Source organism: Semicossyphus pulcher, unplaced genomic scaffold (assembly GCF_022749685.1).
Source record: "Semicossyphus pulcher isolate SPU_LCO1_2020_fin unplaced genomic scaffold, fSemPul1.0.p SCAF_4, whole genome shotgun sequence".
Taxonomy (NCBI): domain Eukaryota; kingdom Metazoa; phylum Chordata; class Actinopteri; order Labriformes; family Labridae; genus Semicossyphus; species Semicossyphus pulcher.
In genome coordinates, this window is record NW_027211715.1 from 18,805,112 (window position 1) to 18,827,781 (window position 22,670).

Below are 22,670 nucleotides of genomic sequence, written 5' to 3' on the forward strand. Positions count from 1 at the left end.
GAAATTTCAGCTCATCGCACTGATTGAAAACATACATCTCTCTTTACCATCTCAGTTCCTGTGCGTCATCTCATCCCTGTATTAACCTTAAGGATGAATGATACTTGGTACTGTGCAAGGCAGTCTTTCTATGGCAGGATAATATTGTGGAGATTTGCATGTGCACTTTATTTGCATGAGAGCTATATAATGCTCTGTTGCAGCTTCATTTGAGTGGTACAAAACACGTTATATTTGTGTTTTATTTCAGGTCTGATTGACTGGATGCGAGTAAAGGGGCATTTACTGTAAAGTGAAAATACCAGAACATGTTTTTTGTAAACATTGTTCCCTTAAGACTCAGATTCTCCTCCTCTCAGTGTGGCTCGGCATCTGGACTGAGTTAAAGCAGCAGCGCCAAATGTTAGACGGCGGTGGGGAGCAGAAGGGGGTGACCAGCGGGGGGTCGAAGGGGAGGCATTGGAGGGTAGCGTTGGAGGTCTCTGAAAGACAGTGGTATGACGGGAGAGATGGAGGGAAAGGGGCACAGTTAAGGAAGCAGTTAAAAACACAGCGGCACAGCTGAGGCAGACGGGCGGCGAGAAAAGGGGGAGTAGTGTAAGGCTGTACCTCTTGGATTACTGACCTGCTGTGAAAGGCACATAAAGTAGGAGTTTATAAAGCTGTGGCTAAATCTAATATTGGATTGCCTCAGGTAACAACACCAGAACACTCTGACACGTGGAGGAGTAATGCAGCCAAGTTGTTTAAAAGTGGGTTGTCCGTTGTGTTTTTGCAGCCAACCGCAGCTGTTGATGTTTACCCCTCTCGCTTGACTTGGAATGATCTGCGTGTGATGCGGGGTCACATCTTCCTCCGAGGGATGTCAAATGAACAGCAGCCTGCTTCAGCCTGTCGATACGTGACTCAGACACATGATATTCGGAGTAGCGGATCAATGGATTGCACTCTGATGACCGTGCTGTAATTGATTTAGCACTGTCCATCACAGTTCGGGTAATTCGTTGTGACAGACAGCTGGCTGGCTTGAACTTGGTTCTGGTTTGGAAAAACAAGCTGACGCAGGGATGAGGGAGATATCAAATAGTGTGTATCGCTCTTTTGACCTTGGCTTAAATGTAATGTCTTTCTCTGCTCGTCTTTTCTCGCAGCGTAGAAAAGCGTGTTGGCCATGAGCTTGGTCTCCGTAATGACTGAATATCAACAAGTCAAAGGCTGGATCCCTGCGGCTCCTCTCTCCTTTATCCTCTGCTTGCGACGCAGGCAGCAGATGCTGCTCAGCTCTGGTTTTATTGTTCGTGGCTGGCCAGCCTGCGAGCTGACTTAAAGACAGGGGGGAGGAGATGAGCTTTTACTGCCCTTTTTTCCCCTTCCCTCTCTCATCATAACTCCCTCGCTCTCTATCTGTGTTTGTCTTATTGAGCCCAGTTGGTGTCTGCTGGATGAGTTAATTCCCTGATTGAGGTTTTGGTCTCTCTTTAAACAAAAGGCTGCATCTTTGAATAGGACCACATGGCTCTAGTGGGCGGGCTCTCATCCATTCACAGCCATTTTCGGGTGCATCTGCACTTCCTTTAGAGCCTCAACTGTGAGGCTGATTTACTACCACTCAGCAGCAACAGGAGCAATCTCTCTCCCTCTCTCTCTATTAGTGCATTTATGAACCCCTGAGAGAACACACACACACACGGGCAAAAAGCCACAGGGAGCACTCACAAACACACACACAAACAGACACAAACAGAGTGAATCTTGCTTGTGTCTCTCATTGTACCCAGAGGACAATGCAGCCTGCTTTGGCAAAGAGCCAGGCCCTCTCATCTCCATTAGGTCATGCACAGAGTGTTGTAGTGGTGATGGATACTTGAGTGGCCCCAGCCCCACTCTCCCTGGAGAGGGAAAAAAGGAGGTCGGTCTACAGCGTCGCAGCCAGGCCCACAGATGCACCCTGGAAGGAGTGTAAAGGTGGACCTGGGTATTTGGAAATGTTTGAAATTCAGTTAAATGTGAGCACAGATGTTCAAACGGTTACCCTCCACAACCCAACGAAGCCTTCAGCCGGTCTGTCATTACAAGCACAGTTTAAACCCACAGAGCTTTATTTAAGATCCTTTCGAAGGTCTCCAGATTTCCATGGATTTCGAGAAATATAAACACTGGTGAATCTATTCGAACAATCCATGAAACACAGAATGATTGTGATTTTTGAAGAATATAACATTAGCTCTGTTTGTTCCTTTTACTGCTCGGCGCTAAGGTAGTCAGGATCAGGACTTTAGTATTGTGGGTAATTTCCCTGAAGCATCCCTTCTTATAGCCACAATCACTCATCTCTTCTATCACACCTAACTTGTTCATCCTTTGTGACTCACATCCAACGTGTCCTTCGCAGCACTCCTTCACATTAGGCGGAGTGTAGACTTGTATTTACTCAATTGCCCCATCGCTACAAGGCTGAGTCCTTCAGAGCAAAGTTTATGCGGATACATTTTAAATGTTTACTTGAAATAACTGTTATAACAACTCTACATCCCTCAGTAAACACAGACCACATTGAGTCGGTGTTGTTTGGTTTATGAAGCCCTGAATGACCCCTGTTTATTCCCTTTTTCCCTCTTTCTCGAGAGTTCTTGAGAATTCTGCTGTTTTTAATGTTGAATTCTAGCATAAAAAACAGTGAACTAACAAGACGCGACGCAAGCATCAGTGACAAAATCGGTTCCATTACAGTGTTTGCATTCAGCTACGTTTGAGCTGAACTTTTGTCGGAGGCCCTGTTTGTGTTTGTTCCTGTTTTTTGCTTTGGAAGTGCTGATTCTTAAATTGAAATGAGGAGTTAACTTTCCAATAACTTGGCACAGCCGATAGGTATGCAGTTACTGCTGTAATGTCGGTGACTCAATACGTCCATGATAGGAGCTGCCTGAAGCCCTGACTCATGAAAGTTATCAGCAATGCTGAAGTGGAATGCCGGCGGTCACCATATCTTAGGTCCACACACGCTTCTGACATCATAACTTACTTCCTTTTAGTGCTCCTCTTTGTGTACAGGCGTGTATCAGAGTGTGAGGCAGACAGAGACGAAGAGACTGGAGGAGTGAGTTAACAGAGTAATCCAGCTGAACCTCTATGTGTCACTGGGTCATTCACTTCCTGCCAGATCATAGAGTCAGCTGCTGGTGTCTCAGCACTGACTGGCTGTTTACACAGTCTATATGAGTGTGAGTGTCACTCTTTGGAGGTCCATTAGAAGGCAAATTTATAGCTCAGACTACACTCAAAGCTTTCACACATGTTTCAGTGAGATCACAAAAACTACAACAAACGACCATATAAGGCAAAATATTCATTTCTCTCTGAACTAATTGGCACTCAAGACCGACTACCACTCCTCCTCTTCTGTCTCTTCTGGGTGGAGCTTCTCTCTGTTCCTTTGAAAGGAGGTGAAGAGGGCTGTTCGGGAGTTGGGAAGTAGGAGAACATGAGTAAGACCTGGTTGGCTTATTTCACCTCTGCCAACTCCAGTTTTAGTTAGAGTGAAGTTAGACAAGTGTTTGTGTGGCAGCTATTTTTTTCCCTTCTTAGTTTGGCAAAGGGGCATTTACTGTTTGTCATTTGGCCTGTGTGTGTGTGTATTCTGTTACTCATTTAAAACTGTGCCTGTCAGACTTGTAGCTTCTAAAATGTAACTTTCAGTGTTAGTCAGCTTAATTTCTGTTATGTTTTTCAAGTCACTCTTTTTTTTCTTATCTTGCTAATCAATGTACAGTTGAATCAATTATATTACAAGCCTACTGGATAACGAAGGGTTAGGTGGGATTTGGTAAGTGAGTCCAATGTGGGTGAGTGGTACCGCCTTTTTAAAAAAAATGCCTGATTTAAGGAGCTTGTTAGTTGTTAAAGCCTCTTCCTGCCCCTCTGTAAGCAGCTAAAGAGCTCCTCTCTACCCTTAGCTGTAGCCCCGTTCTCTAGTGTCTTCTCATCAACCACCAGTAAGCAGCTAAAGTGCCAGGCTAAGCCTACGCAAAGCAGACAACCCGGGGTCTTATCTGAGGAATGCTGGGCATCCTTGCAGAGGATCTCCTCCGCAGGGAGGAAGCTGCATTATCACAAAGCCTCCGTCTCCTTTGATTGTCCCCTGGGACGCCTCTCTTTTCTGTCTCACTTTTAGATGTTTACCTTTCTGTCTCTCTCTCTCTCTCTCGTCATGCCCTCCTCTCTTCTACTTTGTCTGCCATTACCATTTTTCCCCTCTCTCTGGGATAAAAATGCTTGCACACACATGCTGTAGCTTCATGTTTGCTCTTTCATTTGAGTGAGCAGCTCAGGAGTAACAGTGACAGATTTAAACCAGACAGGGCCCATCATGGAGGATAATGATGATGCCGTCTTTTGTGGTCTCTGCATGCAGTTTTTGCGTGCCTTGCCATTTTACAGGCTTGCATGTTTTCGGGACTGTGGTCAGCTAGCCTGGCAAAGGCACAAGCTCATGACTCTCAAATGCTTTATTTTTCCTCTAATTCTCTGCAGTGACCTAAATGCTTCCAGAGTTGGCTTTGTAAAGATAGCTTTGTCACTGCAGTGTTGCATTTGGTCCATTGTTGTATGTAAGGATTTTAATCTTTTCTGCATGTGTTAGACAACAGATTCCCATGTGTGCTTTTTATGTAAAACAGCAGAAGAAGAGTCAAAACACTGTTTTTGCCACCAGTACACAACTTGCATGGTTATTGGTCTCAGTGAAAACAAACCTTATAATGGAGGAATGTAGATTTTGATTTCGTAATGCATGCAGAAGTCTGTAAATGCCTGTGTTTGGGGCTTATCTCAGACTATTACATTACTTATTATTCAGGTAGAGAAAATAAACCGTCTCTGCTTAAATGATAAAAGTGATAAACTGTAGGACTCTGTGCCTGCAGGACCCAACCCGGGATCAGGTTACCAAAGCAGTGCAGCCCGCCTGCCATACAGTGATTTAAACCAGGTTTCTGTTTCCCAGAGGGAGACTTACAGTTTACACAGCACGCATTACTGATGCAAAGGCACGCTACGTGATCCATCACTAGACCAAACTTTACCCAGCTGCTGTCCGTGTGCTTCACAATCAACCATAGATCACTATTCTGCATTAATTTAACTCAGAGACCGCCTTAACCTAGATTGTATTCTTTTTGGCTGTGATCCAGCAGGATGTTGCACTGAATCTGACCTGAATTACGTCTACAGCTCTTCGGAAAAGTGTCCTTTAAATGAATGGGTAATGTTGGCCAGGCTTTCTGTTCAACTCTGATGATGTAAAGCTGTCATCAAGTCCATCTGGCAAAGTCACCGCAACAACTGACTGTCAGTAATTTGGGTGTGGAGTGAAGTGAGCTTGCAGCTGTACGATGATTTAAGTGCTAATTACAGAGGAGTGTTATCCCTACATGATTCTGTACTGCCACTAACTACTGTACAGTAGACTCATGTGGTGTGGAAAAATGCTAACTCATGCATGGGTGAACCAAACTAGTCTCTGTCCTCTCTGTGCAGGCTGCAGATTGACATGTGTTCGTAGACTAGTTGCAGATTGGTACTAAAAGTTTTCTTAGCAGAACATTTAGCAGAAATATGTGATGTCATTTGAAGAGCGGTGTGTCATGAATTCAACTTTCAAAGAAAAGCATGTAAACATTGTGGTTGAATCAATTCTTTTGTATAAAAGCTTTTGTAATAAGACCTAGTTATAGAGATAATTTGGATTTTTTGAAGTGGCGATATATGAGGAACCTACAGTAGATCGGCACGGCCACTGTTTGGAGAAGCAGGTTGAAGTACCAACATGAAAGCTGAGCTACTCTATGTGCCACTGTGCAAATAGCTTGCGTGGAAATAAGGAAGTCGTACGGTTGACCAAACTTCTTGCACAAGAAAAGGGTTGTTTGAAGGCAGATACACAATGACAACATGTAGACCTAGATATCGGAACGTAGCTTAGCTCTATGTCAGTACTTCTGCAGGTTTTTTCAAACAGGGCCCCTGCTGACCAACATCTACTGTACTTACAATTGATACCTCATACAGCCCCACTTCATAACTGTCTGTTCCCTTTTACCCTGGTAGGTAGTTCTTTCTACAACTAAAAACCACATTAGCTGATTTTACTGATTAAGGGCCCAATCAGACAGAGCACGTTTCGCAGGCTGTAAAACGCAAGGCGCACCGCACTGCCTTTTTTGTTGAAGCCTACGGTAAACGAGCTCGCTGTGCCTTTTTTCTACTGTTGTTAAGGCAACCGCCGAATCACTAGCTGTTATTATATTGTAAATTGACAGAAGGCCCGCCTCTCCTTTCATCCGATTGGACAATCAGAAAAAACGCCAATGACGCCGGGCGCTTTTCTGCTTTGAGTTGAAGTTTTTTCAACTCGAGGCGCTCAGAGCGTTTCCTCAAAAACACGAGGTGCACAGAGCAATGCAAAAGCAGCATGCAAAAAGCGTCCCTCTCATTGACGCACTTAGACGTCACCCAGCAATAGGTAAAATGTTTATTTGGTTTGAATTTAAACCTGGAAACACCCCTCATTAGGGGTGGGAATCGCAGGGTAACTCATGATATAATACCCAATACGTGGTCCACGATATTGATAATATTGCTGCGATGATTGATATATTGCAAGACAATCATATCACGATACATCACAATATTTAAATTAACTGAAGAAAACAAAATGCCCTTAAAAAGGTAAAGTGCAAGATTAATGTATTTATCTTTTGCAATTTGGTGTGAGTTTTACAGAATTTGACACAAACTGAGATGAAACCATGATGTCGTGAGTCAAATTGGCAGGAAAATCTTTTAAGAGTGTCATGTTTTTTAAATTAAGATCGATAAATGGCGCCAGCCTATTGATTATTGTATTGCATGAGTCAGGACGACGATATATTGCCTTTTCACATCATATTTTGTACCACCCCTAATTGTCATATTAGCCAACAGTTGGATGAAACGGTTCTCAAAGAATTGTGCTTGATCTTGTTGATTCAAGTCAGTTTTATGTCATGAATGCCACTCATGTGATTCATCAGTAACAAGTTTGTCCTGCCCACTAAGTACTTTCTGTTGTAGTTCATGAATAAAAAAAATAAAAAAAATTGGACCAAGGTTGATCTTTAACAAGGCAGCCTCACTCTGTCAGGAAATCAGTGATATCCGCAGTTAGGACCAAACAGACCTCTACTTTGTGTTCAGTTAATGGTCTGCTTAAAGCTCTGTGATGTTGTAAGGCCTTCTTGTGTTGGGACTTTGCCAGACAGAGAAAATTGAGTTATCCAGGAAAGAAGAAATTAGTTGTTGTGGTGAAAAGTTACTTCATGCTTTCCAGGTTCTACGTCATACATAACTGTAGGTGAGTTGTTTGTGAGAGTGAATAATGTTAGTCATTACACCATTTGTGGTTCACCCTAAGTGTTTTCTGTTTGTATGTCCCGGTTGCTATCACTGAGCGGAAGAGTTGTATTTCTGCAAAGTATCTGCAGCTGCATCTTATGGTAAAGTTTCAGAGGCAGTTTACATGTGATGTGAGAGTGACCGCTGTGTTCATATATTGGACTGATGCACGTGTGAGCTCTGTGCCAAGGCTCATGTACTTTCTGAAGCAATAGGAGATCCCCTTTTCTTTAGTTAGTTGAGGAAGTGCAGTTTAACTAAATTAGAGTGACTCCGATGACTGAAGTGTATTTTTAGATGCATGGAAAACCACAAACTAAAAACCAGTTACATATGCTCCATTTAACCAATAGCTTTCTCTCATGCAGAGATCTTAAAGTTCGCCTCAAGCTGAGTTTGTGTTCTCTACAGCGTGTCCACACATTTCCTTCGCTTCACATTTTGATATTAATTAAGTTTTCAGCTGTCGCTAAAGTTTAAAAAAACATTCTCTGATGTCATTCTGTCATTTGACAAAATAGCTGTTTTAATTGTTTAATATTTCAAGTTTAGACAATCTGTGGGACGATCAGGTTCTTCAGCATGTACCATGTTGTTATTTACTGCAAGATGCCGTTACAGCCTTGTGATTGTTTATGATGTTATCAACACAAGACTAATGTTGTGTGTGTGTGTGTGTGTGTGTGTGTGTGTGTGTAATCAGCCAGCGGCAGCCTGTTCTCTAACTAAAGTGAGCTTGTGGACTTGCATGCCTAGCGTATAAGAGTCTTTATTGCAACCTTTAGCACTTCACAGTTAGCTTTTATCAATGAGGTTCTGTCGAGAACTACTGATTAAAGAGAGAAAGTGCATAACCTGATTGGACACAGGCCTCACAAGTAATCTGTTGCTATCTTTGAAGGCCTGTATCCTATCAAACTCCTACATTAACCTGTACTGGCCTCTTTTCTTGGCCAATCTAAGACACACTGTGTTGCATTCTGTCCTGTATGTAAAACTCAGAACGACAAATACTGAGGATGAGGTGATGATGTGGTTTGAGACTTTGTTTGACAAATCAAATATTTTGTTTGCATTTTAAAATGCTTAGTCAGAGCTGCAATAACACATTTGTTTAGGCTTTAAGAAAGCAGCAGTGCTTTGTTTTAGAAACCTTTTACTATCCGGGCTCCCTCACTGTGTTTCTACTGGCATTATGCTAGTGCAGAGAGTTTATTGGAATGTGATAGCAAATGTTTCAAACACAATCTGTTTCAACTTAAACAGTATAACTACGGGGGAGGGTTTTCGCTGCGACCTCAGACACCCTCCTTTTATTTTGGTCCAACTGTCAATATCGGCAGACATTAACAGGAACCATCAGCAGTGGGGACGTGTAAATGATAAAATAAGTCCCTGATCCATCCTCCATTTTCCTTTCAGGTGCTGTGTGGTGAGAGGGAAGCAGTGGGTGCGGCATGCTGAGGCCACTCCCCCTGGCTCAGGATGAGTGTCATAGATGGCGCTGCCACCATGGCAACGAACGTAGGTGGAGGAGGGGGGGGAGGTGGGCCAGCTAGCCCCAACGATCACGATGGCCGCTCATACGTGCTCCAGATCTACACACGGTTGGCCGCCCAGTCCACCACCTGCTGCAACCTCAGGTGAGTTTGCCAAAGTATTGCAGTTAGCTAAACATCAGTTGCTAGTGCTCTTATTTTCTAAGCTGTTTTTGAAGTGGAGAGTAGTTTTTTTTATTTAACGCAGCATTGATCAAAGATATTTATTCCCGTTTATTTGCTCCCCAGGGTTTTGAAGGATGCAACAGCAGCCTCGGTGATCTCGGACGCTGCCACGGCACTGGGGCTGGACCCTGGCCGCATGTATGTGCTGGCAGAGGTAAAGGAATGTGGCGGTGAAGAGTGGGTGCTAGAGGCCGGAGACCTTCCAGCACAGAGGTTTCTGCTGTGGCCTCGGAAAGCCCAGGAGCAACACCCTCAGAGCCTCGGCTTTTACTTCCTGCTACAGGTAGAATCAAAAGTTCACTTTGCAGTCAGACTCATTGTATGTGCACCGCTGAGAAAGGTTGCAGTTTGAATATTGCATTGTACTTCCTCTTTGTTGCCTTTTCAAGCAGATGTCAACCTAGATAAGAAAGTACACATTAAAGATGTAAAAATAAAACAAAAAAGGCAGGTAAATTTATAATATTTCTATCTGTGAAGACAATGCCTTAGTTCATTTAAGATTTTATCTAATTTTCTTTTACTTTTCTTCTTTCAGGAGAGGAACCATGATGGCTCTATCCATTATGTTCACCTCCCATCTGTGTCTAAGGAGCAGGAAGCCCAGCGGTTAGCTGCCAGGGGCTTCCTACCCCCTCCACAGGATGACTTTGCAGACCTCTGCAACCTTCCCGTCCTCAATGAGGACAGCATATTAGACAACCTGCGCACACGCTTTCACAAGAAAAAGATCTACACCTATGCAGGCAGCATCCTCATCGCCATCAACCCCTTCAAGTTCCTGCCCATCTACAACCCTAAGTACGTCAAGATGTACGAGAACCACCAACTGGGCAAACTGGAGCCTCATATTTTTGCAATCGCAGATGTAGCATACTATGCTATGCTCAGGAAGAGGGTCAACCAGTGCATCGTCATCTCTGGCGAAAGTGGCTCAGGCAAGACTCAGAGTACCAACTTCCTGATCCACTGTCTGACTGCACTCAGCCAGAAAGGTTACGCCAGCGGGGTGGAGAGAACCATACTGGGAGCCGGACCAGTCCTGGAGGTAAGATGTGTGACAGCTCGATTGGATTCTTTTGTTTGTTTGTTTGTTTGTTTACTCATGAGCAAGTGTTACCCCTAGCTTAGTGGCCTCTTCTGCTTGGGGAAGTGGGTTAATGCTTGCAAAGAGATGAGAGATAAAATAAAGCCTGCAGTTTAGTGTCTTGTTTAAGGGTAAAACAAAAGAAAGATTAGATGATGCTGTAGATGGTGTCAGTGAAACATTAGACACACATGTAAGTTTCTTCTTAGCTTCTGCTCTGTCTGTTACAACATATGACACATTCTTCAGTTCAGTCAGTCATCCAACAATGACAATACTTCTTCAAGTGTGACTCATCATGTTGGCATGTCATGCAATAACACATACGCACAAAGACAGAGGATGCAGTAATATATTGAGTGTTTTATGGGACAATAATTGTCTCTAGTTTGGTCGTTATGAATGATAAAACATCCCATGAAAGTATCAGGTCCCATGCAGCTCTGAGCAAATGTATTTTCAGGCTGTGACTCCATTGCACTTTGATGCGTGGGCTGAGCTAATAGGGCATATGGAAGGTTTGCAAAAGACTTAGACGTAAAGACTCTGGTCTACCGAGAATGAAGAAATGAAAAAGAGAATGGGAAGTTGCTCTGTTAACCCTTCATGTGGCCCCTTGCCTTTCACAATGAAGTTGGATCATACAAAAGATAGGGCTGTAAATACACGTCTGTGTTCATCTCTTCCTACTTTTCAGCGACCCCTGATGTTTCTGGGTATGTTTGAAATGCAGCTGGTAGTAATGGGCTAATGATTGTGGCTCTGTTTTGATGATAAGAATAGGAACAATATGATTTTCAGTCACTGGTATTTATTGTTGTCGTTTCTGTCAGGTGACTGTGATCTTCTTCCTGCTTTCTGCTCTTTGTGAAATTAGATGCCTGTACTGACTTGCTTTGTGCAACCGCTGACAGGACAGCATGAACTGAAACCTCAGCCAAGCTGACACAGAAAACTTTATGTAGGTTATAGATTGGGGGGGGGAGAATATTTGTCAATAAATCATGAATACTCTGTAATTGACTTTTCCATTATCCTATTTTTTCACATCACTGCAGTGTTCAGTATTTGCACCGTGCTGGTTGATTATTACTATGGTGGCACAGCGCCAAGGCCTGACTCTGGACAGACAGACGAACTGACTAATAGTCTTTCAACTGAGTCATATGGACTCTGAACAGATGCAGAGCGTCTCCCTTTCTGAGTTGTCTGATGTGAGCCGCTGCCTCAGTGATTAAAAAGGAAAAGGCAGAGCTGACTACACATCTTCCGTACTTCAGTCATGCATTAACATTCAAAATGCACATTTGTAGATCGAAAGTGAATCAAATGAAGACACAATTTTTTTTATTCTTTCTCTCCTATCTACAGTTCTGACTTAATTGTTTAGTTAACTGAAAAAGCAAGGCTGAATTACTGTTTATGCTTACAGGCATTGAGTGAAGGCTTCTGTCTGTCAGGCGGCTCAGGGCATCTTTATGCTGCAGACAGATAAGTAGACAGGTCTAATTGCAAACTACAACTCTCTGTTTTTTGGTAACAAAGGAGCCGCACAGAAACGCATTCAGACAAGTAGACATCTGTTAGCTTTTACACTGTTTAACAAAAAGCGGTTGCATCATGAGAGGTTAAAAAAAAGTTATTACACTGTATTGTTTTCACTTGAGTTTTATCCCTGAGCTACGTGGCAAAGAATCGAGTTGACTTCACTTCCCTGTAATAAGAAACGGGGTCTACTCCACTTTCACATATGGAAGAATTTACCTCTGGTCAAACCTGGCAGGGTTATTATTGTGAGCTGATTTTTCTGTGTCCAACATCATTACAACTCACATGCTGTCTTTAAGCGCTGGTGTGTTGTTAATGTTGTCTCACATTGTACATGGCAATGCAGGTCCTGATCACAGGAAGTTAGACTACAATTATTATGTATATTTAACACTAAAGATTTATGGATTAAAAAAGGGTAAAGAGTAAACAAAGCCCATTATCTCTGCACAGAATGCCATGTAGGCAGAAAGCAGGAATCTTAGTACATGTTTTCAGTTTAATAGCTCTCCTTAGTGTGGGGAACTAATGACTACCAGTCCTGATCTGGAAGTCAATCTACTACATGTTCTTCTGTTTTATTACACAGTAACAGAGCTAAAAATAGACCTTAAGCTAGAAAAGCCGTACGTGGAATGTGGTTTATTCAAAGAACAAAACGGCTGCTGAAAAGTGAAAATCCCCTAATCTGTGAAACCAAGGTCAAAACTGTGGAATATAAAAAAGTTAAACAAAGACTATTGCCCACAAGCCATTGGTCTGAGCCTAATGGCAAGAAAGCAGAGTGGGCAGCCACAGTTACTTGCAGGCACGGCGTATCCCTCCGTCATGTCTCCAGACGCTCTGACTCAATACTGGAGCCTTCACTAACTCGCAGAACTGCTGCTGCATTCAAATGCATCTGAATAAGTGCAGCGTTGGTCCCTTGATGTGTGTCAGTCTGTCAGAGTCTTTGGTTCTGGACGGCTGATTGAGGGACGGGGGGGCGGGAGGGTGGAGAGATTTTTCCCTCAATCAGCAGAGTTCTGGTCCCTTTGGCAGACACGCTGCCACTCTGCTGTTCACTCCCAGAATGCAGCTTGTGTGTGCGTGTGTTAACCCAGTCCAGAGCTGTGGTTGCAGGGGCAGACAGGGAGATAGATTCGGCCTTTGCTGGCCTGGTCAGATGAAGTGTAATCCATCTGTGACCAGTCAGTCAATCACCCTGGCTATTGAACAGCTGTACATTTTCCCCCTGGCAGCATTACTGCATCCAAATGTGCATTTCACCCACAAAAGTTAAAGCAGAAGCAGCTGCTTTTAACATTTTTCCGTGCTGAAAAAGCCTCCTTAGTTAGTTTATGTGAAAAGATTCTGTTTTGACAACCGCCAGCTTCTGCAGCCGCTCAGAAGGCTGAGGCTGACATGAAACAAAAGTAGCTTTACAGAGGAAGCAATAACTCCTGCAACTATGTCTCTGCAGTTTGTCTCCACTCAAATCGTCCGCATCTTTTGGCTCAGTTAAGATCTTACAAACGGAATGAAAAATGCTATTTTTAGACACCAAAATGACGTGTTTTTTTCTCTGACACAACACATTTTATTTGGTTGTTTTCCCCTTGAGGCTGATCAGGTTACACTGGTGGAAAATGTATGTGTGTCTTCAAACTATAGGGGAGGTCTTCAGGCCCGGGTCACGCATTTTGAGGAGATGAGATCATCACTTGTGCTGCTGCACTCTGGATGTGAGCTGTTATGCTGGCAGAATGAATGGCCCCAACCTGAGGCCATGTGGGAAAGCTGCTGTCCTACTTTTGCACCACTTTTTCTATTCTTCTATTCTAGTCTCTTAATTCACCTCCTTTGTCTTGAAATAATGGTCGTACAGGAGAGATTGTCCCTAATACTTCAGCAGTTTGAACTAATAAGCCCTTTACCTGCTGAACAGCTCACCCACTCTGGATGAGTATTTCACTTCCAAACTTGTCCAACTGGTTATTCCTCTGTTACGTGGTTCTTTTTGTTTTTTTGTAACTGTACTTGCCAGGCACTGAAGCCTTTTTTTCCTTTAAATGTCAACAGAGCCCTCCTTAATTTCAGACGCATGGCAGACACTATATTGGAGTTGTTTATTAATCATCAGGTATGTAATGACGGAAGTTCTTGACCTAGTTTATTAGTCAGAAGACTGTTAAATAATATTTCCTTTATTTATTTTTAAACTGGTCGAAAGACACTCCTTAATAATCAACACGTAGCTCTATTAATGCTCTTATAAAAGCCCTCTGGTCTTTTCAGTAGTATAGTTAGCATATTACACCTGAAGTAGTTTGTTTGCCATAACAGCTTAATGAAAACTTTCAGGGTCTTGATGAGATAAAAATTGACTCCCTGATGTAAAGGTTGTCGAACACCATGGCCTCTTGCTCATACATAAGTATAATGTAAGTCCTTTTTATTCTCCCATCCAGTCAATTATTGATTTGGTTGCTTAGGAGAAAAACATCTCAAGACCAGTCAGTGACACAAATTATAGGCTTCCGACAAAAGCCTAACCTCATGGTCCTTAAGTAAGTCCCCTCTAAGTCTCCAGCCGTCTCCATGCCAATCTGTCTCACAGCTTCAGACAGGAAGTTCCTATCATCCGGAACCCTTTTTAACAGGAAGCAGCTACGACACGGGAAGTAACAGCGGTGGTTCTCTCTGCTCTTAGTTCAGAGCCTCGAGGGGCGTGGATCTAAGTACTGTATTGTTGTTCAGGAAGTGCAGAGGAGTAGCTCGCTGCTCTCTCTGCTGATCCATTGTTTATCTCTTAGTTATGGGTTGCACCTCTTTTATTCCTCGGCTATATTTGGTCAAGCTGGGTGGCATTGTTTTGAGTCTGGGAAAAGCTGGCATTACTGAGTTTAACTTACTGCGTCATGCACACGTGTCATGTATTGAAACACACACACACACACACACACCCACACACACACACGCGCGCGCACGCATACAGTCTACAAAGGCCTCAATGTAATCATACCATTCAGAATCATATTGAAGAGAAGAACATGCTGTTCCCTACAGGCCAAACACAGCTTACATGTAGCATTATGCTGCTGGCCACTTCAGGGTCTATTCGTGGTACTCTGACCTCACCACAAGCGAAGGTTTGATGTGGTACTCGTTCAGACATGGGTGGAGCTGCTTAAAATTGTTCCAATCTGGTAAAACACCAGGCCACAAGAGGAGCGAAACTGGTCCTCCAAAACCTCTCTGACATCTTCATGACTTATCTCTCTATTACACACAGCAGGTACAATAAATGATTTTGATATTTTATGATAACACTGAAGTATCTGAATATGTATCCTTAGGTCACAAGGGTCAGCTAAAATTCTTCAATTTATTTTAGAGAAAATCTCTCCTCGGGGCAAAATTGAAATTTAATTGGCTTGGATGGCAGTTGTAAGCAGATGCTTGCACAGTGAAGAACAGCGCAGATAGTAAAGCGGGGAAATGCTTTTAGCACGTTTGCCGAACATCTGGGCACATTCTATGGAATTTTTTTTTTTTTTTTCAAGCATAGATTAACTCACCATAGGCAGGCAGCAATCAATTATTAGCTCACAAAACTACTTTTTGAATATGCAAACTAATGCTGGATAGCTGGCAAAAAGTAGGTAAACATTTTCTTGCCAAGATTGAACCCTTACAAGAAGTGCAGAGGTCGCACATGGGGCTAATTGTTAGTTTGGAAATGCATATGTCACATAAATATGGACCAATTTATCTCAGCAAAGATAACCATCAAAAACAATACACACTGTACAGATTGTTATAAATCTACAAAGAAACACCATAAAGTAAAAAGGTTTAGGTGAGATTATGGATCCAGTAGGACCCTCTGAAAGAGTATCAATCCCAAGGTTTATTTTTTGTGTGGAAAGGGAACATTTTTAATTGCCCCAAATTTTGATCCTGCAGAAAAGTTAGAATTTGTCTGACTGCATTGAAGTACAGTTGGATAGTTCCTTAACGTGAGTTGAAGATGAGGAATACTGGATTTCTTGCACTTAAAGAATACATGTTGAAGTTAACCCTCTGGAGCTTTCATTTGGTTCGGGTTGCTTGAGTAATTGCGATCACATTAGTATATTTGATAGTTTTCTATGAGTGTTTTCACTATTCTGTTCATCTCCTCTACAGTTGGGCACAGCTTAGTATTTAGCTTTAAGTAAGTGCATGAAGCTGTCTGATTTGCTTTCCAGCCTTGACTAATAATAACGATCATCTATTATTATCACCCATTCCATACTGAAGCAATTACAGACTTTTTTTTCTTCCAACCACCACTTTCTTTCCACAAAGCTGCCGTCCAGCATCAGTGCATTTGCTTTCCACTGTCGCTGATTTACTGCTGTGCAGCTGCCATGTGATAACAAGCATAATGCTTTTCATAGCTTTATTGTGTCTTATGATTTGTCATCGTTAACTGACCTCTTTATGTCGATTTGTAAATGTTCAGGGCTGCAGCTAACCATTGTCGTCATTATACATGAATTGTTTTGAATTGGAAAAGTGTGTAAATGCCTGTTAGAATCTTAAGTCTCAAATGATACCGAACAGAAACAAGCAGAATCTTGAATATATTACTCACTAAATAACTAATCCCCTAACCCTGTAAACCCTATAATCCGTATATGCAAATCATTTGCTGTGTAAAAGTGTCATTCCAAACATCTACACTATTTTAGTGAACTGCAAGTACTTTCCCCTAAATCAGAGAGCATTGCCATGTCATTCAGCTCAAGACACTCAGTTACAAAACTGTTGTTTGTTTTTGACCTTCAAGCAGAAATTCATGACGTGCGTGACTTTAACCGCATTAATTGGAACGTTCATCGTCATCCAATCGAAGCTGCAGCCCCTCTGGGTGCTATTGACGGCATTATTGCACCTCGAAGAATCAATTCTTTGTTGACAATTCAGCTGAGTTAAGCTCGAGGGTTTTAAATGTAGTTGGTGGGATACAGCTAAAGCTTGAAGCAAGGCGAAGCATAGAGGAGGAACTGTGTAGAGACGTGGTTGAATGCAACCACCACCAAAATCATGTGATCTCAATGAAACATCAAACATGGATTATTTTGTCACCAAGCCTCATTATCATTTTGCCTCAACAGTGTAGCCACCAATGATTATATAGTTATTTACTTTGCTGCTTGCGTCTCCAGTTAAACCTGTAATTAAAGAGTACACACACTTGAGTTGGGCTTAAAGAACATTATCAATATTATTGTGTTGAGTGTCTGGAAGTTTGATAAATTGTGCTGTTGCCCTCTAAGAATGTGGGAACCGTCGTTGTGGCAGTTGGAGTATTTAGAGCCCCTTTGTGAGTGTATCCACGCTGTAGTGAGGTGTCAGTGTCAGGGCCTTGGCAGCGCCTGTGGAAACGTTTAACTGAAGCTCCTTTGAGCAGCTACACTTTATAGGATGCAGCAGTGCCTAGGCACAAGCTGCACGTTTTTACTGCTAACTAAAAACTGATATGTTTTTATCTTTTAACTTTTGCAATATAAAACTATGCAACTCATGCTTAAAAACTGATTTATAGTTGCTTCTACGCCAAGTTTGGGGGAGGTAGACAAACTCTAAGGCCACAAAAAGTTGTTTCTAAGGAGTCACCAGCAAAATAAGTTGTTACCTAGAACATCTCATCTCGTACACATCAGACTATTTCCGACACACATTTCTTCGTTTGTTAATGTTTGCACAAGTTTATACTAGACCTACCACTTAATTGCCTTTTTTAATGTATTTAATTTATGCTTTCTCGTCTCTGCCCCAGTTGCTTGTTGAGACAAACAATAAAATGCACAGTTTAAGAGACGCTCCCCTAGTTTGGTTTGTAAGGAGAAGTGTGTGTGTGTGTGTGTGTGTGTACGAGGGTGCCGAATGGGGATGTGAGTTTTGAGACTCGTAGGTTTTGCTCTGTTTAAATGGAAATGTACAGAGGGAGAAAAAACCCACTCACCACAGAGAGGAATCAGTTTAGACAGTGATGTGCGTAAGTTCACTATATATGCAAACCCACACCATGCAGATTTGTGCACACTACAGGTAGCTGAGCCTCCCTGCTTTCTGCGCCTCCTTCTCTTTCTCTTCTTCTTACTCTCCCTTCCTTTTTTTCCTTCCATGAACTCCTACGGAGAAACCCCCTATTTGGTATGAATGCAGATTAGACCAGTTCTTTCAATCGTCGTGGTTTGGCAAGCCGTCGGTCCGCTTCCCCATACCTGCTGGGCCTCCCAGCCAATCAGATTGTCCGCTCAAAGGCAAGTTCGGATACGAAAGATGCTGTGACATGTTTAGCATTCCCTGCATGGTGCAGCGGCCCGGGCTTTGCAGAGATTTCCCAGGGTTTTGTGCTGTTGGCTGCAAGGTTGGTGGAGCGGTTGGTCGGAACAGTACTGGTCACAGTGGGCAGCATTGAGCGGTGAGTTTCAGCGCCAAAACACCCTTACTGACCCTCAAACCTGGAAGAGAATTGATGGCATTCTAAACAAAGGCTACACCTAAATAAATACATTTTACAAATTATATATTGGCATTCTGCACATACAACTGAACACTAGAATAATGCCTGTTTGGTAGAATTGGTTTCTGGTACAAACACACTAATGCATGAAAGAAAGAGAGAAAGCCCAGTGAGTGAGTGGGTAAGAGTCTTGTCTGTGCAAGTTCAGGTTTAGCTGATGATGGATATTTTGGTCACGGATAAGAGACAACTGAGCATCTCTTTCGTCATCCAGCGACAAGCTCTTGCCTCATACTTCCCTTTTGTCGCAAAAGACATCCAAAAAATAAAGGTGCAAATTTATAACTGTGCATAAAAAGACAAGAAAAGTATAGTAAAAACAGAAAGAGCTAATGAAAGATTAGAAGAAATGGAAGTAGGTCAACGGTTCATCTAAAGGAATCTCTATCGGTCCCTGTTTGTGTGTGAGTGTGTGTTTGTGTGTGAGTGTGTTTGTGCCCCCCAACTCTAATCAGCCCTAACACCACTGTATCAAATTCACCCTGCAACTGCTTTGGATGATACAATGTGGCTCCTATTTAGCATGCACTGAGTCAACTTCCCCTGCGGTGGCCTTTTGTTGTGTGTATGTGTGTGTGTCTGTAACCATGTGAGCATGTGCATCACGAAGAGAAAAAAGAAAAGAAAAAAGAGTGCTATTCTGTGACCGTATCGATGCCACAAACAGGGCCTCTTAGGGTGGACTGGTGGCTGGGTTAGCATTAGCCTGAGGTCCTCTCTATGTTTCCGGTTCAGGTCCGACACTGCTACACACACAGAACGGCTGCCCGAGCCTCATTTATCATCTCTAACCTATGCTCTCTCTCTCTCTCTCTATGTGTTACTCTCTCTTTTACTCACACGATCACACAAAACAAAGCTAAACAGAGTGAACAAGAGAGTGAAGGAAACGGTCTTGATGCAGTGAAGTCAGGAGGAAAGAAAAGAAAGAGATGGATGAGAGGACAGGACCCCCAAGGCCCTCAACACACACACACACACCACACACTCATAGCCCCACCTCCTGCAACCTCAGCTGCTGTTTAAAAACAAGAATAAACCCCTTGACTATCTAGTTTCTTTGCTTTCATGGTGATTTCGTATTGTTTTTACTGACTTCAGTGATGTTGCTGATAGATGAGGTGGCTCGAAGATACACCCCCAGATTGTGTTGCAGACAATCGCACCTCCATATATGGTTTGAAACTCAACAGTTGTCTTTGGCAGTAAAGACTTCAAATCAAGCCTCATGTGGTCTCTATGGAGTCTCTTGCTTGTTATGCATTAGTCTTACTAAGTTGCTGTTTGGCTTTATAATGCTCTCCATGTTTTGACTTCATGAACTCACTCTGTGTTTCTGTCTTTTTCTGTTGTCTTCCTCAGGCTTTCGGGAACGCCAAGACAGCCCACAACAACAACTCCAGCCGCTTTGGCAAGTTCATCCAGGTGAATTACCTGGAGAGTGGAGTGGTCAGAGGGTGAGTAACTCACAGTGTGCAACTCAAAACAAGCCCTCGCGTACAGTCAAGTCAAGATGTCATTATCTGCTGTGCAACACCACACAGGGACAATGATTGTTTTTGTATTCTCATCATGTAGCTCGTCATCCTGCTCCTCTTCCTGTCTTTAGTCTAATATCTTCCTCTTTGTTTTTAATGGCTCATCATGTGAATCCCCCCTGTGTGCAATGTGTGTGTGTGTGTAGACTATAACTTTCAACCACCAGCATGTCCTTCCTTTTTCTCAGTAGTCAGACTCTGGTTAGGCGCTGCATCAAAGTCTCGTCAGCTGTGTCACTTCCTCATTTCCTCATCAGGAACAGCTGCTTAAAGAAAACAGGTTGTGCTGTAATAATGGCAGAGTCAAAAGCGTTGCACACAATATTCAGTGTAAAGATATCAGACTAAAGAAAAATAGGACGAGAAATAAAATGCTGGTGTGGATGCAGAAAAATGGATTGAAACATTTAGATGCCTGTGGCGACAGCTGCTCAACCCCACAGTTAGTGAGCACCCCCAACCTGATTATCCCCTAATGGCACCAGGTCTCATCGTGCTTTATTGAATTGCTTACCCAGGGAAGGGTCTGTAATCCAATCAGGAGAGTTAATTTTAGTTGGCTGGTGCTTTTCTCTGATAGAAAGCAAACCCACTTAGACAAGGAAATGCTAAAAGCTATAAATGTAGACAAACTAAAAACACCTTGCATAGTTTTAGGTGCTGGTGTAGCGGTCTTCTTCAAATCAGTAAAGTGCATGATTCAGAGAACCACACCGCAGCTCTGCTCTGCAGCTCTAACAAAGGCTGCCTGTCTATCTCTCCATCTCCAGTGGCAGCCATTCAGACAGTCAATAGAGGAGATTAACAAAGGGAAGGCTGCTGTTCCGCTCCGCTCTGCTTTCTGAGCGGACTGACTAACTGACAGACGGGATATTTTTATTCTCTCTCTCTCTCTCTCTCTTTCTCTCTCTCTGTGGGTCTCTGTCTGGCTGATCCTCCTTCACTGGGATCTGAGCGAGATGGAACAGAACGATGAAAAGGAACACACACTTTAAAGGAGGTTTAAAAAGGAGGCGGTGTGTCAGTGAAATATGTCTGAACATGAGCAACATAGATGCAATTATTTATGTTTCTGATTGTATGTGTTGGGAGACTCCCCTTACCCCTCTGGTACATGCTGACAGATATATCCCTTGTCTTTACTTTTTTCGAAACAGAGGCTCCTGTCCTCATTCCTGTAGATTATTTAGCTATGACATTCACATATTGTCTCCTGTGGTGGTCCTTTAAAACTGCAGCATCTTTTCTACATGCTCGGGAACCCCCTAAAATACATACTGTAAAATTCTTCTTCTTATTATTATTTTTTCATCTGAAAAGTGGGCTGCTTTCTATATACCAGTGCGGCCAATATACCAGTATAAAATGCAGGGAGGTATGTTATCGTGTTACGGTAATTTGCCCAGATGATGGCGCTATAATCTAGCTAAAGCTTCGTCACGGACATGCGCAGACATGACCGCCGGTGCAGCCGCTACCCTCAGACCAATCAATGTTACCATAGGCTGAGCTCAACTACGGCAACGGTAGCTAGCAGGATTGCAAACTCGACATAGCGAAAACAGACGGTAGTATACAATTTGTGTGTGTTTTTAACGTGTTCAAATGAAAACATATTGAAATAGTGCTGAAATAACTTGTAGCTATACACGTTATAAATAAATAGCTATAGAAAACCCCTTTCCCTCTGGAATACCCCCAAAACAGACTGTGTTTTATATTCCAGTGCAACTTATGTTCCGGGTTTTATGTTAATATTTGAAAAACATTTGACACGAGACACTTTGACAAGGAGTTAAAAGGTTTTTCAAGAAGCAACTTTGTCAAGCAAAATTTTGATGAATTTCTGTAAATGTTAATGTTTCAAAACCTCCTAAACGGCCCCCAAAGGTTTTCTTCTTTTAAAAACATTGCATACTTTTTAATGTATAGTCATCTTGAACTTGGTTGGTCTAAAACAATCTTTACGTACCTTTTGTAAATCAAGCTTAAAAGTATTTGCCAGTGTCTTTGGTGAAAACGCCTACAAATAATTACCCCAGCCTATTTATTATAAAAAATAAGTCATTTTTTCCTTTTGAAATACGTTTTTGCACAGAAGTTGCTGTGAAAGTAGTTTGGCAAAAAGAGAACTCACACTCAGTTAATCTGTCTTGAGTTGTGACTCTACTTTTAGCAGATAGACACAGCTGCGTTTCTCACAGCACAGCTCTATTCTTAGTGTGTCATGAAGACTGGCGTCAGTGTTGTTTTTGCCTGGCTTTCGAAAAAACAACTCTGACTTATAAAATCTGATTTGGACAACTTTATGGCCTTGGCCCGGTGGAGTGGGTAAATACAGCTGCTTTTAAGAGTGCATATCTCATGACTGCAGTGGTCTAAAAGCATACCTCGACCCCTGTAGCAGCCTTCATGTCTCCTCTGTCCAGATACACTATACAATATAATACAATAAATGAATGGCAAGGTTGTCCAGCTCTTGTCGTGTGTGTGTTGCTATGTGATGTGCTACAATCCATTCGACTAGATCTCAACGCTTTGTTCACTCTTTGATTGTTCCAACCATCTGCCCTCACTTCCCCTCCTGCTCCTCCCCTCATTTTATATTACCAGTCCACTTTCACATAAGACCTGAAAACACACGCACGTGCACACACACACACACACACACACACACACACACACACACACACACACACACAGAGCTGAGTGACCTTTAGTGTTAAGTGATTCATCCTCATTGTTTTTCTTCTTCCCCTATTTCCTTGTCCCCTCTCCCTCCC

At 42.6% G+C, this 22,670-nt stretch overlaps 1 protein-coding gene across 8 annotated transcripts in view; it reads left to right on the top strand.

Annotated features, from left to right (window-relative positions):
• Positions 1 to 22,670, top strand: part of LOC138606854 (myosin IXB) — a 52,985-nt gene that overhangs the window by 10,909 nt on the left and 19,406 nt on the right. For all 8 annotated transcript variants that reach the window (XM_069679317.1, XM_069679323.1, XM_069679316.1 and 5 more), the window contains exons 2-5: positions 8,854 to 9,074; positions 9,219 to 9,438; positions 9,694 to 10,203; positions 19,712 to 19,806. In XM_069679317.1, the coding sequence (XP_069535418.1) occupies positions 8,917 to 9,074; positions 9,219 to 9,438; positions 9,694 to 10,203; positions 19,712 to 19,806 (983 nt within the window). In that variant the 5' untranslated portion in view covers positions 8,854 to 8,916. The remainder of the gene's footprint in view (positions 1 to 8,853; positions 9,075 to 9,218; positions 9,439 to 9,693; positions 10,204 to 19,711; positions 19,807 to 22,670) is intronic.